Source organism: Boleophthalmus pectinirostris, unplaced genomic scaffold (genome assembly GCF_026225935.1).
Source record: "Boleophthalmus pectinirostris isolate CB_2022bp ecotype Guang Dong unplaced genomic scaffold, ASM2622593v1 HiC_scaffold_5, whole genome shotgun sequence".
Taxonomy (NCBI): Eukaryota; Metazoa; Chordata; class Actinopteri; order Gobiiformes; family Gobiidae; genus Boleophthalmus; species Boleophthalmus pectinirostris.
The window spans coordinates 26,202,112-26,218,927 of record NW_026571404.1 but is presented as its reverse complement, the minus strand read 5'-3'; the positions used below and the strand labels follow the sequence as shown (position 1 = coordinate 26,218,927).

General features: G+C 37.7%; 1 protein-coding gene across 1 annotated transcript in view; it reads right to left on the bottom strand.

Moving 5' to 3' along the window:
- The window catches only part of LOC110156965 (ryanodine receptor 2-like), a 37,022-nt gene that overhangs the window by 18,547 nt on the left and 1,659 nt on the right, over nt 1-16,816 (bottom strand). The window contains 58 exon segments of the mRNA XM_055162508.1: nt 105-181; nt 284-399; nt 487-604; nt 684-759; nt 845-922; nt 1,631-1,765; nt 1,836-1,925; nt 2,010-2,088; nt 2,208-2,365; nt 2,457-2,594; nt 2,671-2,761; nt 2,880-3,100; nt 3,182-3,351; nt 3,426-3,546; nt 3,624-3,729; nt 4,109-4,295; nt 4,431-4,566; nt 4,661-4,764; nt 5,230-5,362; nt 5,473-5,587; nt 5,676-5,952; nt 6,035-6,181; nt 6,249-6,363; nt 6,454-6,654; nt 6,723-7,298; nt 7,376-7,589; nt 7,690-7,916; nt 8,007-8,093; nt 8,172-8,331; nt 8,414-8,574; nt 8,658-8,772; nt 8,859-8,994; nt 9,175-9,361; nt 9,508-9,716; nt 9,937-10,114; nt 10,287-10,495; nt 10,655-10,802; nt 10,949-11,108; nt 11,210-11,293; nt 11,650-11,753; nt 11,821-11,925; nt 12,001-12,217; nt 12,307-12,499; nt 13,096-13,337; nt 13,485-13,618; nt 13,874-13,992; nt 14,366-14,461; nt 14,531-14,666; nt 14,736-14,913; nt 14,999-15,120; nt 15,189-15,350; nt 15,425-15,581; nt 15,788-15,862; nt 15,929-16,025; nt 16,114-16,219; nt 16,329-16,441; nt 16,509-16,587; nt 16,671-16,745. Coding sequence (XP_055018483.1) covers nt 105-181; nt 284-399; nt 487-604; nt 684-759; nt 845-922; nt 1,631-1,765; nt 1,836-1,925; nt 2,010-2,088; nt 2,208-2,365; nt 2,457-2,594; nt 2,671-2,761; nt 2,880-3,100; nt 3,182-3,351; nt 3,426-3,546; nt 3,624-3,729; nt 4,109-4,295; nt 4,431-4,566; nt 4,661-4,764; nt 5,230-5,362; nt 5,473-5,587; nt 5,676-5,952; nt 6,035-6,181; nt 6,249-6,363; nt 6,454-6,654; nt 6,723-7,298; nt 7,376-7,589; nt 7,690-7,916; nt 8,007-8,093; nt 8,172-8,331; nt 8,414-8,574; nt 8,658-8,772; nt 8,859-8,994; nt 9,175-9,361; nt 9,508-9,716; nt 9,937-10,114; nt 10,287-10,495; nt 10,655-10,802; nt 10,949-11,108; nt 11,210-11,293; nt 11,650-11,753; nt 11,821-11,925; nt 12,001-12,217; nt 12,307-12,499; nt 13,096-13,337; nt 13,485-13,618; nt 13,874-13,992; nt 14,366-14,461; nt 14,531-14,666; nt 14,736-14,913; nt 14,999-15,120; nt 15,189-15,350; nt 15,425-15,581; nt 15,788-15,862; nt 15,929-16,025; nt 16,114-16,219; nt 16,329-16,441; nt 16,509-16,587; nt 16,671-16,745 — 8,550 coding nt within the window.

Below are 16,816 nucleotides of genomic sequence, written 5' to 3'. Positions count from 1 at the left end.
GGTTTAAAAATGTGCATGATGATGGTAAAAGGATGATATTATTCAAATAAATAAGCACAATTAATTCATTATCTGTAAACAGAATACAATATAGAAAAGCTAACCTTGGGGAAAAAATGTATTGTCTGGAGATGTGAGGCTTTGTCTCCCTTAGCCATGTGTCCTCTGACGTGCATTACCTCTGAAAAGAAAAGAATAAGAAAATAATGTGAAGTACAAACAATTAACCAGCTACTCAATCACAATGAAAACTAATATTAAATATAATTAAATGCAATATTACCCAGCTCCAAAATATTCTCTTGAGCAACATCAATGAGATAAACAAAATGCTGAAGAAGAGAGAAGCCGAAACAATTGGCTGTAGCTGGAAAATGTGTGTCTGTTGTCCTTTTCTCTCTATAAAATAAAGATATAAAATAAATAAAATAAAGACATTTATTATTTTGTAATGCATAAAACATTATAAAATACAATGAAATTAACCTCCATACTGTGTAACCATTTAACAGTAAGAACTTAAGGACATCCTGAGCTCTTTCTCTGAATCGAGTCTTCTCTTTGATAGACAACATATTGTACGGGACAAGTGTAGAGCGGCCTCCTTCAGTAAATAAATAAATAAATAATCAATAATAAAACCTGCTGCCAAAATAAAGACTATATAGAGACTCGGGTTATACCTTTTCCTTGAAACTGCAATTTCTTTTTCTTGGCCCAGACGTTGTAGTTGTTTTCTGACAGTTGTTCTGCCATTGCCTTTACAGTAAATAAGACATTTTTAAGGATAAATATTCTTTGTGCAGTTGTTTTGTGTTAAGAATAAATGCAACAAATAACTTACGCACTGATCCCAAGACAAGGTGATGCTGCTCATATCCATGGGCTTTGGGCTAAACGTTGATGCACCTTCAAAGGACAACTAAAACAAATAGAAATAAATCAAATCAAATTTATTGGTATAGCACATTTAAAACAGCCAAAGCTTACCAAAGTGCTGAACAGTGAAATAAAACATACAATAGACAAATAGAAAGCTATATTTTCACACAACAGAGAAAAAGCAAGAAATGTGGTTTATTAAAGAGCTCATATTATTATAGTGTAGTAATAATGTTGTTTACTCATCAAAAACATACCATGAATTGTGTTTTGTTTTATTCACACATAATTCACTCACAAATTCTGCATATTTAGGATGAGTTCTCACACAGAAAATATTCTGTCATGTGGTAATACAGGAAATGCTCCACTGTGTTTTTTAACTCCATACACCCCTCCATACATCACTAGATTAATTTGAATAATTTCAGCCCTGGAAGTGACAATCTCTACTGAACTAAAGATAGAACGTAGTTGTTAACCTGAAAACTACTGCCTCATGTCATCACAGGTGGAACAGAGCATTTTGAGCTCTGGAAATGTAGACATATTTATAATAAAGGGTTACTCAAACACTTGTGAATGAAACAAAACAATACTCCAGGAATGTTTTTGAGGAGGTACATTCTACTTTCAACATTCTAACACTGCTTAAAGCTCACAGAAGTCAATTTTGCATAATAACACACAGATCACAATGATGCTAGCTAAGTAGACCTAAGCAAATATCCTCAAGTATTAAAAATACCTGAGATTGAGAAATCCTACGAGTGCATGTTCGCTTTCCAAATACATCTCCTCCTTTAGTTCTGTCTATAGTCCAGCCAAAAGCCAACATCACCTTTAGTGTTTCCTTTATTGAGCACCGATATGCTTCTTTATCCTGGAATAACATTAATATTAGTCCAGACAATTTTGAACATACATTTGGCACCTGTGGTTTGTGGTCGTACCTTTTCAGCTAGAGTTCTATATGGTTTCAGAAGAGGATGAACTTTGGTATTTTCACACAACTGCTCCCCATGCACCCAGCCTGCTGTAAACTATTAACGTATCATATACATTTAGGAAATAAGCGTCAAAATTAATAATCATCAATAATCAATAATGAAAACAATAAATGTTACCATCTCTAGAGACCACTTCTCATGTGAATGTTCTGCAAACTTATTGAGAACAGACTCCAGGCGCTCTGGCACAGATACACTGGAGCAGAAAGCACAATGTTCAACAAGAGCTTGAGGCAACTGTCCTGGTTTAAGCCTTTTAGATAAACAGCATAATACTGTATGTTGCACTACTTTTGAGGAGTGCCAGCATCTTACTTTGAGGTATCTAGAGGCTGGGGGTCAAAGTTTTCATCTGTGTCCATTGTGGCTTTTCCGTCTATCAGGTAACTGGGATTCATATAGTCTGGAGGCAAGCTCCTAGCAACTGTTGTAAGGCACTGAGCGCCAAGCTTATATAACTGTGGTTCATAAGACTGCAAAGAGGAAAATTGAGGGCATAACATACAAAACCACCATTACCAAAATAAAGCCATAGATTTAGTCAGGTTAACTCAGTTGTGTTACCATTTTCTCCAAGACATTAAAAACAGTCCAGAACAACTTTCTGGACATGTGTCCCTCCTCCTCAGAAGACAAGTCTTTGTCCAATCCACGTGTATGTAAGTAATATTTCCACTGCTGCTCGTAGTGTCCAGTCAGCAACTAGCACAACAATAAAAACTACAATTTAAATGTTTGCTTGATGGCAATTGTATAAATAAATTAATAAACACTCCACCTTCAGCTCTAGTTTGCTGTGTTCTGAGAGATGACCAATGTCAATTATGAGTTGCTGCAGAAGTGGCTGCATTAGAACTGGTGTGAGCTTACTATAAGCAAACAAAAGTACAAAAGTACATGGACTTGAACTACTTTCCTGTTCGCTTTGACATGTCAGTAAATGTTAATGCTTAAAAACTGTGTGGAAAATTATTTAAAATTAATTACCTGCATATTGACAACAAACATTGTTCAGTAGTGTCTCTCTGAGCTTTGGTCAAGCTTGCAGCCTTGGAAAAGCTGTACACAGCTAGAATAAAGGAGTTTAGGAGTGCAGCATGTTCCTCCGAATCACATAGAAGAGCTGAGCATTTGGTAAGCATAGGAAGCATGGCAGAGGCTATGTATCTATTTAGTGCCAGGGCCATGTCAGTGGATCCAAAGTCATTCTGTGAAAAATATAAACAACAGCGGTGATTTATGAAGACAAATACAAAATAACTTCAGAATAAATACTGTGTATCACTCACAGTGTCAAGTGAAACAGCAGCTTGCAGATCAGGCAAAAACCCAAACTCTAGTAAGTGCAGGAGAAAAACCTGAGTCTCAATGCCATAAACCCGGTCCACGAACAGAACCATGGAGGCCTTGTGATCTGGACAGAATACTGCCGACAAGTCAGGCTCTTCCACTTCGCCATCTGAAAACAAAATAAAAATGTAAAAACCCAGTAACACATAGCTTTGGTTTACATTTTCTGTGACAAAAGTGAACCTTTAGATATTGAAGGCATTTGAAACGGCAAACTAATGACTCCCTCAAGATCCTGAACTGGAATGAGTGATCTTAATATGGCCCGGATACGAATGGCCTCTCCTTTTCCAGCTTGAATCAGCTAAAAACAGATCGAGCACATTTAACTATTATCATATATACATGTCTAGTGGAATTTTTGCAAATATGAACACTTGCATGGATCTCAGGAGCACATCGGCCCAGGAGGTCTATAAGGGATGAGTAGAAGGTCATTATAGCATGTCCCATGTGAATGAGGTCATCCTCCAAGTCCTGAATATAACTGTCAAAGAAAGATGGAAAAAAGTAATCAATTAGCATGTCAAATTAAAGGTGCAACTTTTCTGGTGGAGTGTCTGTCAAATGCTTTTCTTCATGGAGATCATCTGAAATGTTTATGTAATGTTTAATACAATGAGTATTGTATTAAACCTTTCTATCCTCATTGAGACCAAACCAGACCAAGTTACAGGTCGGATCTGTGGAGAGATAATCCTGCTGTTTAATGTTATACTGTGGAACATTCCAACATTCAAAGCAGAGCAATAACATCTCCTTAGAAACAAGCAGATGACAAACCCTCCTCCAGCCCTTTACATGAAATAAATAAATAAAATAAATAAATAATGCACATGTATATTTTTTCTTCACAACAAACTCACAATTTCTTGCTAGACTGGTTGGCTGCATAAGGTCCATCCATAGACACGTCTTGAGAGACCCTGATGGCTTCCTCCATGGCTGAGAGAAGCCCCTGTCCCCCTTCACCACGGAGAGCAGGCCCAAAGCATTCAGGCTGGTGAATGAGCAGCTTTAAGATGATATATGCGTTTTCCTCCACACTTTCACCTGTTCAACATTTAACAATCATCACTTGATTTCAATACATTTGAATAGAAGGTGTATTTAACTGAAAATTAAAGTGTCATTTTCAAACAAAACCCCAAACATATTCAACTCAATAAGAACACATTAGATAGCTACCATTACAAAATACAGTAAAACGTAGAAAATCCAAGTATCGCTCGCCCTCCACAGGGTTCCATGCAATGTCAGGGTAGCCGTTAGCAACGAGCATTGGACAACTCTGGACACCACAGTCTGCAAGATATTTAACCACCTAAACGCAAGAGAAGTAGAAGTATGGAAAACTGATGATCTACCAAATTTATACATGTAGCATAACTACACTTAAATCCAGAGGAGAAGGTTACCTTTTGTAGTTCACATTCTTGTAATGATAATGCTAGTTCATAGTTGTCCATTACAGAGGCGGCTGCTACATCTAAAGGAGTGGCTCCTCGCATTGATGGTGAAGCTCAAAAAGAACACAAACAAGTGTATTTTATTGTGACAAATAAGGTTGTCCTCCACTAACTATTGTAAGTAAGTTTTTATTTATATAGCGCTTTTCACTGACACGTCCCAATTCTGTAGCCACAGCTACCCTGGGGTAAATCATAAAAAAATCATATTTTTTAGTAACAGGAAATATTCCATCAAGTATTTTTTAGTACAATGTGATATGATTTATGGTTTTGCTCTTATTTGATATTACTGGTTTTATTGTTTTAAGTCTAGTATCATTAAATTTGAGTTTTTATTTTATTATTATATTTATATTTCTGTTATTACTACATATTTGTGCAGCTCTTTGGAAACTGTCTTTTTATGAAATGTGTAATATAAATGAACTGGCTTGGGAAAGTGCCAATCAAGTCTGTCTGATCAGTAGATGTACATCTTTGTTATGTGGGTACAAAGTCTTCCCCACCCCACTTACCCAGTCCAACCCGACTGTGTTCCAGCAGGTAGCTCAGGTGGTCGAACAGCGCTCCTTGATTCTGGCGACTGATGCGACAAAAATAGCAGAGGAAACGACAACAGCTAGCCACCATTTTTGGAAACATGATCTCCTATTGAGAAGCACACACAGGCCCATAATATCTTTATAAATGTATTAAGTTTTAGGCTATAATACATGTTTTTACACAGAGAACATATACATCTTACAATGATATCTTACATTTGTTCTGCCTTCTCCCAAAACATTTACCATCACCTCCATTACAGTTTCATGCATTCCCAAAGCTCTCATCAAATTTGGATGCTGGTAGAAAACTTTGTTGTTTATGATCTCTCTGTGACATGTGGAATTAAAAATAATGAAGTAAACATTATGAAATAAATAGCAAACATATCATTACTAAATATATCCTCATAACCTACCCCAGTTTATCAGTCATCAGTTTCTCCTCCTGCTTGCCCATACGCACTCTAAGCAGAGAGCGTATTTGGCACAGAGAGGTGAGAAGGGCTCTGGTGTCCTCCGTTGATGCTTGGCTTATTGTGTAAGCTTTATAAAGGGCTTCTCCCATTTGGCCACAGAGACCTTGATACTGTCGATGCAACAAGGAGAAAATGGCCTTCACCAAACCAGGGTCATCTATTTTAGCTTCCGATGCCCAAATCATCATTGTCTTGGAGATGAGCTCGACAAAGGACACTACACAAAATATTAATATTAAAATAATATTTGCTAAATGTATTTCTTTGACAATGCAATTAAAAATACTCTGGGGGCTTACTGGGGCTTTGGACAGTGGCATTACAATGCTTTTCATCTATAGACAACTTTCTCACTGCACAGGCTTGAAATATCAAACCACTAAGTTGATCTTTTATAGACATCTCCTCATTGTCCTCATCTTCAAAGCCTCTGTCTAATTTAGGGTCTGCAACATATCACATGTTCAGACATTACTTTCTTTTCCTGAAATGTAAATTAATGTAGGTTCTAACCACAGTGCTGCTTTAGTAGATAGTGGAATTCTTTCAGAAGCTTCTGAACTTCTTCTGGACATGGACAATCCTCGCATTTCTTATCTGTCTCTTTAAAGTCTATCAGCATGTTTATCTGAAAAGAAGGACACATTTTACAGTACAAAATAACAAAATGAATAAATATATTAATAATAAAATGTCATGTTTATTTTTGTCTATTTACCTGTTCTTGTGGAGGGGATCGGAATTCCTTTGTTTTGCGAGCAGTGAGAGCAGCAGACATGTTGAGGGCCTGCATAACTTCATTATATCGAAATCTTTGGTTTTCTTGAAGCTGCTCGACAAAAGTGCTTGAAAAAGCAACTACTGCTTCAACCCTGTGTCGCACTTGACAGTCACACAGGAAAGACAGGACCTGACAAAGCTGAAAAAGAAAATGACTTCAGTTATTCATGATAAACATATGTTAATAACAGTAAATAACTGGTCTACCTCAAATTTAACAGCTTCTGGGAGTGTCATGTGAAGCAACCCTAAATTATAAAAACTATTTTGATCATTTTCCAAAAACTGTTCGTTGTTATCTTTTTGGTTTGGGAGTTCCTCTTCATCAGAAAAGGCTTGCGGTAAAAATAGAATGAGAACTTGCTTCAAGTCGGCATCCTCAAATACTCCCATCACAAGCTCAGTGTAAAACAGTCGAATCAGAGGAACCAGCAGCAGCTCCACGCTGCCCCCTGCAGGATCTCTCAGACCCTGATCAACAGCCCTCACAGCTGCAGTGAGCATTTCCACAGTAAGATTCTTTAGTCGCTCTAAAGGGATTTCAGGGGAGTCAACACAAACTTTTCCTGCTTCGCTTTCAGCACTTCTTTCCTCACAAGCCCTCACAAAGACAGGAGTAGAAAAACACATGTGTGGTTTAAGTGTAGAAGCCAGTGTGCTTGGAATATAGCTGCCATTCACAGTGTTGGGATTAAGAGAGGTAGCACAGGGCAGGTCCATCATAGGAACAATATATTCCTGTTTCATCATTAGACATGCAGAGCTGTGGCAACTAAGATGAACCTAAAAGTTAGACAGAGTATTATTTATTTTTACAATATATATATATTAATACTATTCTCTCTTTATCATTCAATTACCTGAATAAGCAACTGGTAAAAAGCTGAGCGCAGAAGTCCTGGGAGACTGGAATTCTGTAGGGCATAAAACATCTGGAACTGGTCCACTTGGCTACAAAGGGCATGGCAAATTCTGGTGTTCCCCAGAGCACACAGAGAGGAGTAGAGGAGCATGGTGTGGTAGTGAAATATCAGCAGCTCATCATATTCAGTCAGCTCCAAAATGTCAATGCACCTGTGTGCGCCATATGAATGAATTAGAACAGGTGATTTTGCTTGTTATCTGGTATAAATTCACAAACAATGTAAATGATATATATTTCTAAACATCTCACCTGTTTTCATCTGGGATCTGAATTGACATGATTTGGCTGGACTCTGTGCATTGTACTACCCAACCATGGCAGTTTTCTTTCAGATCTACCAGCACTTTCAGTGTATTGTCAGGAACACGGGACCAGGTAACTTGACAAAGATGTTGGACTTGTAACCTATCAGGGCATTGAGGAGTTGTGTCCCTCGTGAGGCTGCGAAACAAACCAGCTGATAGGGGCATAACGTTCTGAAAAGTGTATAAGAATTGTTTAGTGTAAAATACTTAAGTATAATTTTATGATTATCTATTTATATACTGATATACACAGGCCTTTACCTTAATACTACCCAGTTCAAACTGAAACATGTTGTTTGTTGTTGGCTTGACAAATACAGCAGGGAATAGCTTTGTACTTGCTTCTACCTGATTACATTTTGTCAAAGTTTATTCAGATGAAGAACAATTTAGAAAAACAATTCTGATGAATATTTTGTGGCCTACTTGATAGAATGTTGTCATTTCAACTCCACTGGAGGTAAATGTGAGAAGCCCAGAGGCTGTATCAACTAAACAGCCGATTTCCAAACCTGTGCTTCTGCGACTTTGAGACAGACCAGTGGCCTCTCCAGCACAAACCATGTAACAGTTACAGCGCTTGGCACTGGGAAAAAATGCAGATATGTGAGAAGTAAACACTGCCATTTAGAATAATGTGCCGTGTATAATAAGATTGTACACAATACCTTTCCTGGACCTTCCCAGTATCATCACCAAGAGTTACAGTAACAGTGTGAACCTTGTCAATATCGAACACTGTGCTACTTTGATGAAAGTCAGCTGTGACCCAGCCAACCCACACATTGGAGGGTGCTTGGCCTGGAAGAACCCGTACTGAATAGTAATACTAAAAGAAAAACAGTTGTCTTATTTATGTTATAGTGTTTTCAGTATTCAGTTTATCATAAAACATTGATGTTTAGGGTTTACTTTAGAGGTCTGGACAAGATGATTCATGTTGTCTTTGTCAGCTAACACATCCTCTAAAAGCCTTGGTGATGAATTACTGCTGACTAAACCTGGTTTAGTCCTCTTCAGCATGAACCTTCACAGAAAATGCACCATGGTTAGTTTACAAAGTGTATTACAGTACATGTTGTATTCTATAAAGCAGGTATAATTGATAAGAACTTTTGTTTCAGCTTTGATGTTTTGTCTTGGCTGTGATCCTTGTGGTGATTGAGCTCATCTCTTGAACCAGTAAAATTGTGAGCTGATTTCATCAGCACTTCAAAGTCAGAATCCACCTCCTCCTGCTCTTTTCTTGCTGCAGATAAGAGAGAAATTATGTGTAGCACATCACAAGGAACATAGTACACTAAATAGCAACCATCCGTTCATAAATGTTTATTATTATTATGACATAAAAATGCAGTTGTGCATTTTTATAAGTCAAAATTCATTTTGATGCTAACTGTGTAAAATATTAATTTCATTACACAAGTACCTGGTGATAAGGAGCTGGGGGCTACAGGAGGTATTGTTCGAACTGGGCTGCTGAGGATCATGGCACATTCAACGGACATGTTTAGACGATAAAAACACATCTCCTTGGTGCCACTCTGATGGGAATATGAGCGCTGAGAGACTCTTAAACTCGGCACAGAATCCTTCAAGCTACTCATTCTTCTGATCTACAAAATAATTATCCATAGTAATAATACTGGACATTTTATATGGTATTTTGTTTATCCATTCAATCATCGACATTCATCGACAAACTTTACTGATCCACAAAGGAAATTACTTGAAGACATCCATTACAGTATAACAAACTTACTACTAAATTTGGGTTGTCAGGTTTTATAGAAGCAAACTGAGGCTGCCACCAAGTTAACCATAAAGAAGGATCTCTGGCCATGTCAACAGCAAATGGCTTGTAACCCTCCTGCAAGCCACACACAGAAAAATACTGCAAAGAGTCCGGCTCAGAACCCAAGTTAAGCTTTCCCATCTGGTTCACTCCAAGATCAACAACAGGTAAAAGGCCTAAAATGAATACAAAAGAACAAAATTAAATAAAATGAGTACTGTTATACACTTAAAATATAACCAGCAATAACCAAGCGCTGTAAAATAGGAATGACTTATGGAACACCTGATTTCTCATGGTGCATTCAAGGTCATTAATGAACAGAAATAATGATGACCATGGATGGTAAAAACACAAAGCATGTACACAGACAAAGTAAATAGCTAATAAACAAACCATCATTGATGGGAAAGTCTTTGGAAAGCAGCTCAGAACCCTTTCGGTTAAACAGTAGATCTCCATTTAGAGCGACTTTTATAGTGCGTTCAGATAAGTCCAACATGCAGCCCACCACATCACCTTTCTGCCAAGGTAATGTCCCAAGTGCTACTCCACCCTGGTGGTACCACTGGGCCTATTCAGAAAAGAAACACAACTTAGCACCAACTAATAAAACAATAAATTGATCAATGCTTTCTTTAAACTATAATCATTTTCAATCCATGAGTTTGTTTTAAATGCTGAGTCCTACTACATTTAATAGTAAGATTATATTAATTACATCATAAAATCTGAGTACAGCATACCTCGACTCCACTGAACACAAAAGCCTGGTCATCTGAGCCAAGTTCTCTGTCTGGAGCACAGCCAGGCCTGGCCCAGCCCACTCTCATATTTCCAGCCGTCAGTATTTCAAATTCAAAGTACCACTTCCCCTCAGTCACAGCATATGACTTATCTGGTCTGAACACCCGGTACTTCTCAGTAGAAACAAGACATGGAGTTGATAATGAAACTGCAAAAACAAAACATATTAGATTGTGATTTGCATTCACATGTCCTTAAAGACTATTTCATCTGTCCAAAAAAAGAGTGAAATTCAAATTCAACATAAAGCAAAAGAGTTAGAGGACTCTTATATAATAAAAGTAATAAAAACGAGAAATACACACACCCCATTCCTTCTTAAAGGACTCCAGGCTGTATCCATAAACCAGCAGGGTACTGACGGCATCTCTGACCCCCTCCCTCCCCACTCTTCTTCGTCTTTGATCAAGCTGGTTGTAGGGCACAAGGTACGGGCTTCGCTTGGCTTTCACATCCTACATACAAGTAAGTAGCTTGTTTTAAATCTTTGACTTACTTCAGGCAAAATGTATTTACAGTCACACAATGAATCTTTTATTTAAATGTTTTTATTGATTCATGTATATTTTGATCATACTGAATTTACTACTGGCATAACTACCTGTTGAGCTCCATAGGTCCACCCTTGCTTGATGTGTTCTTTGGCCCAAACATTGTGCTCATTTTCAGCCAAAAAATCCACCAACTTTTCAAGAGTTGGACTGAGTAAAACACCACTCAGGTCTAAAGGAGCAGGTATGTAACCACTTGGCAATTCAAATCTGGAAAAAAAGTGAATATAGTTTTATGTGTTAGTTGGTTTTAAATATATTCATGATGTGTTTTGTCATTTCTGAGGTAAAAAACACTAGGTATTACTCACTGGGATGACAAAGAAATGTATTTTAGTCTTTCCTCAGCCTTCTCATCAGACAATCCAATATGAAAACCAAGGGCAAGGATAGTTCTTCATGAAAATAAAGAAAAGTAAAAAAGCAAAATTTTATTTAAAGTGCATGGTCTGTAGCCTGCTTGTCTCCATGGAGATGTTATTGGTTTGCCTTCTTAAACTGATCTATTTCTATGAAGAAGGATGTGCATTTTCAAGGTATTTTAGCAATAAAAGCACACATTGCAAGTTTAATACCATACAGTAGAATATTCCAGGCAAAGCAATAACATCTCCAGGGAGGCGAGTAAGACCCTTTAAGAGAAAAGTTTGAAGTTTGAAAATCTGGAATCTCATTTTCAGGGGAGATGTGACCTTTGACTATGCATACATGGATTTATGACACAATACGTTACATTCTGGAGAGTGCTCACTTCAAGGTATCCTCTGCCATTTGAATTATTTGGTTTTGTTCCAGTTCTGTGAGATTACAAAACTGAACCAGACAAGGATCAGTCTTTTTCTCCTCATCTTTTACCTATGAAATAAAGAATATTACAGTAAACTGATTAAATATTGTGTACAGTAATTTAAGATAAGCGTACAGTTCCAGATGTCCATCCACGTTCAATCTGGTCCAAGACCCAAAGTTCATGGAAATGTTCTGCCATTTTTCTTCTGATGTTTTCAAGTTGAAGGGGCAGTATAGTCTAGGGGTTTAGTATATACTTAGGTTAGAATGCTTATGTGCAAGTATTTACTTTTTATTTGATCAAACTAATTACCTTACTGATGTCAACTGGGTTTGGAATAAAAATAACGGGTTCACAAAATTCAGTCGGGCCAATGAGCTGCTTCCCGTCTTCATTGTCCAAAATATACATTGGGAATGGTTCCACCTTTAACTTGTTTTTTGGAAGAAGAGCTTCACAACATGGAGCAAAACCAGGTGGAGGCAGGAACTTGAACTCTCCGTGTTTCCCCCCAAACAAAAAACGAATCCTAGTAAAAAACATTTGTACTGAGTCTGGACACTGTAGTAGCCATTGGTGATACCCATTAGTTAGATTAGTTAAGTTTATCCCACTCACCTGACTCCTGCTGAGAGACTAACCACAGGAAAAAGAAACCCATCCGTATGGAAGTTCTCCAGCATCCCCTGAACAGGCAGACCATTGACTCGGAAAGAGATGCAAGGAGCACTGAGGTCCACACAACAGCTGACTACATCATTGTCTTTGAGCAAATGAGGAAAAAGGGAGTTTACCCTGCGTCCAACTGAACCTGTATTAGCAAATGAAATATATATTAAACTCCCAAGAAAGCAGTTGCATGCAAGTTGGAGCATCTTGCATATACATTACATTAGTCTATTAAAGATCCTATATTACACAAAACTGAACTTTTTTTCTTAAATTGAAATTTAAGTCATGTTGTAATCTCATCAAAAACATACCTGGAGTTGTGTTTTGTTTCATTCACACATGTCTGAGAAACCCTTTATTATTCGTCTGTCTAAATGCTCTGTTACACCTTCTGATGTCATATACGGGTAGTTTTCAAGGTTAACAGCAATCTTTTACCATCACTTCAGTAGAGATTGGCAATTCCAAGACAGAAATTATAAGTGAAGGTGTACGGGGTTTAAAACACATTGGAAAACTCTACCACATGATGTCACAAGGTGGAACAGAGGGTTTTCTGTTTGAGAGAAGAACTCAGCCTAAATATGCAGGGTTTCTGTGTTAAACATGTATGAATGAAACAAAACAAAACAAAACACCAAATATGTTTGTGATGAGGAAACGAAATTATAAAATAGATCAGGAAATGGCGTAATATGAGCCCTTTAAACTTGTATTACATTTGTGGTTACACACCTGACCATAAGTGCAGTCCATCAAAACCAAAGGAGCTGAGGTCATCTCCAACCCCGTTGCATCCCCAGCCGTCCCCTCCTGAAGGCCTGGGTTTATAAGTGTGAGTGGAAGCCCAACCCACCCGCAGGTGAGTGGGCTCAGGTGTGACAAAGTGGTCAGCATGATCAATAATCACCTCATAGTACCACTTCCGATGCTGGGCAGAGTTGTCTTCCATTGACAGAAAAATGTTTGGTCTTATACTGGAGTGATAGAAGATAGTGTTTTTTGTTTTTACATTTTACAATCCTAAGTCAAATTTAATACATTTAGGGTAAGCAATTTAAACATTTATTTTTTCATTTAAGGAAGAAAAAACATTATCTACTGAGACAATTTCCAAATTTTACCTGATGACCTGATTAACCATACGAGTTTGGAGCAGCAGGTCTCTGTATGGCAGCAGGCTGTCAGAGATAAGGTTCTGATTGGAGCGCACTGCAGTACCATGGCACACACACAGAGAGCAGAGCACTTCCAACACCTGGAAGATACACTGTCAGCATCTCATATACAAACAACAAACTCAAATGTGACATGGAATTTGAGACATATTATTATTCAGTTAAGTTCAGTTCAGGACATTCAAATCTGAAGTTATATTAGCTAGCTAGCTAGCTAGCTAAATAGATAGATAGATAGATAGATGCATTTTATAGATGTATAGCATGAGGGACAAAAATATTCACACTCTAACTGCTCTAACACTTCTCAAAATGCAGATGGTACCATTTATTACCTTGTGGTTGTATCCGTGTTTGTCCAGAAAATAGACAATGGACTGAATGTGCTCCTCTTTTATTATGTTGACAGCTTCAGGACTTTCAAGAAGAATAAAGTGAAGAACCTCCAAAACTCCTACCAAATCAAATAAAATATATTTATTACTAACATGCTATACATTAGGTAAAATATGTGTGAACTGTAGAAAAAGTAAAGTTATGAATGAATGGTTAAAAAAATACTTCATGTATTAAAGGTGCACTGTGCAACTTTTCTGGTGGAGGATGCCTTCTTGTCTCCATGGAGATGTTACTGCTTTGCCTGGCATGCTCCATGGTATGACATTAAACATAACCCTAACCTGCTTGTCTCCCTCGTGATATGTAGGTGTAATTTATACTGTAGAACGTACTAGACAAAGCAATAACATTTCCATGGAGACAACCAGGTGATGAACCCTCCACTAGAAATGTTACACAGTGCACCTGTTAAGTTTAAGTATTCCTACCAGAGGAGGCTTCATGGCGTTCTAATTTGCTCACTAGCCATTCAAGAGAGACTGAGAATTGTGTACAGTTGGAGCGATTTCCTCTAATCAATGCAGCTGGGAAAAAAAAACAAAAAACAGAAGTTAACATGTATGTCCTTGTATTTTATGTTATATGTTCCTTACCAAGTATTTTATAAAAAGACTTAATGATCTCTTCCCACTGTTTAAGGCCCTCACTCTGCATGGCCTCAGCATCACAGAACACATCACTGTACTGATGCAAATGGTCAATACATTCAACCACTAGGTCTATTATCCCCTGAGGAAAGATGGGATATGTTCAGTTAAGACATAGTAATGATGACAAATTAATTTTACTCAATTGTACCTCTTCTTGGAACATTTTCTGACGTTTTCTTAACTCGATCAGAATTTTCTGTTTAACTTCGATGTCTAACTCGTCAGGTGGTGATTTGAAAAACTCAAGTAGATCCAGAACACTGAACATCACTGTCTTCATTGGAAAAATATCAGAGGATGGGTTTCCGCGTTGACTGTCTAGTTTCCTGACAAAAGAAATGCAGCAGAAGCAATTAAATAACAAATAACATTTACAGTACAAAATTATTTATGAATACCTACGTATCTTACTTATTGAGGCAGGTGAAAAGCAAAGCAGTGCTACGTATGAGTCTTGCAGTATAGGAGTCCTCATTCTGAGATCGAGACAGTGTTAGACCATCATCCATGTGGCCCTCACTGTGTAAGATAGCCTGAAAAGAGAAGATATTTGAAACATTGTTCACTCTGATGTGTCTTGAATAGTCTGGAATAGTTTTACCTTACGATGACCACTCAGTGACCCAGTTGACTTAGCATCAGAGCTGTATGTTAGCCACAGTCCTGAATACACATGCTGAATAAAGCAAGTCGAGTCACCATACTTGATCTCTGCTGTTCCCATGCCACTGACAACTGTGTTTGGAAAAGGCTCAAGTTTTTCCTATAAATAATTAAACAGAACATCCATAAAATTTCATAACATCTACAAAAAGTAAGAGAAACAGTTTTTAAAACCTTTGTAGGTCTGAAGCAAAAAGCTGTTGTTTTGATGTCAGCATTGTCTCTGTTGATCAAATGGAGACCATTCTCTGCAGTAAAACCCAGGTATCGCCCAGTGGTCAAGTGGCACAGTCGGAAGGGTTGTGCCCAGTGTGTATGACTACCACTCCATCTAGGATAAATTGATTGATAGATAGATAAAGATATGTATAACTTATTTAAATTCAGAGAAGATTTAGTCACCCTGCAAAAACATATGTAAATTTATGTCACAACAGGAAGCTATTTATTCGGAGGAAAAGGGTCTACAAAACAGGGTTACAACAAAGCAGTTTTTGATAATAGAACACCCAGAGTGATAAGAAAAAGTATACTTACACAACTTGAAGAATTTCTACTCTCCAAAGAGAGCAAGCACGATTAGAGGCTCGTCCAGTCTCATAATATAATTCCCTGTAAATAAGAAATGGTAAATGTGCAGATAAACGAGACATTTCTCTGACTTGCTTTCAAACTAACCTCTGGAAGTCCTCTGCACGCTCTCCAGAGGAAACAGTCAAACATGCATCACTGTGGCTGTGCAGCAGCCGGAGTGTGTCTCCTCCTCTTAAAAATCCTAAAGATGTATCACCATAAACATACACGCTCAGTAACTTTATTTCAGAAGTTTAACAAAATGCATTAACTATAGTACTGAAACTTGCCTTGAGCAACATCTCCACCAGAGCAGATCGGACCAAGACGCCAGAGACTGTGCTGGAAAGCTACAGACACCACAATGTTGTCAGAAACTGCACCAGTGGACAGATGCTGAAAAATAAATGTGCAAAAATGTAAGCAAAATGACTGATACTCTAACCCAGCAAGGTATATGTGAAAAATAATAATTGGAAGAATGAAAAGTACAGTAGATACTTACCAAATACCTTTCTGATGAGATGTTAACTAATATAACATCATCTCCAACACGGACCTTCTCACCATCTGATCTTTGTCTAGATGCAGGCTGCACTATCCACCAACATGTTTCATCTTAAAAAAAATGGGCGTACATAGATGCTTTTTAGTAGTTCAAATTAAGTTACACCTATTAAATTACCTGTTTTATTATCTTGGAGACCAACATCAAATGCCAGCTTATCTGCTGAAGATTGAGATGAAAACATGCAGCTCAAATACTGGAAAACAATTAATGGTTAATATATAAATACAAGTTACTAGGATTTACGAGGATACTCTACTGTTTTTGCATGTCATTTACCATGCCACTGTATGAATGAAGGAATAACACAGCTTGTCCGTACAGAAGTGTGCGATGGCTCCCATCGGCACCCATCTGAAATGATAGAAAATGATCATTGCAAACCAAAGACCTAGAGTAAAATTAGAGTGCCCTGCATATGTGCA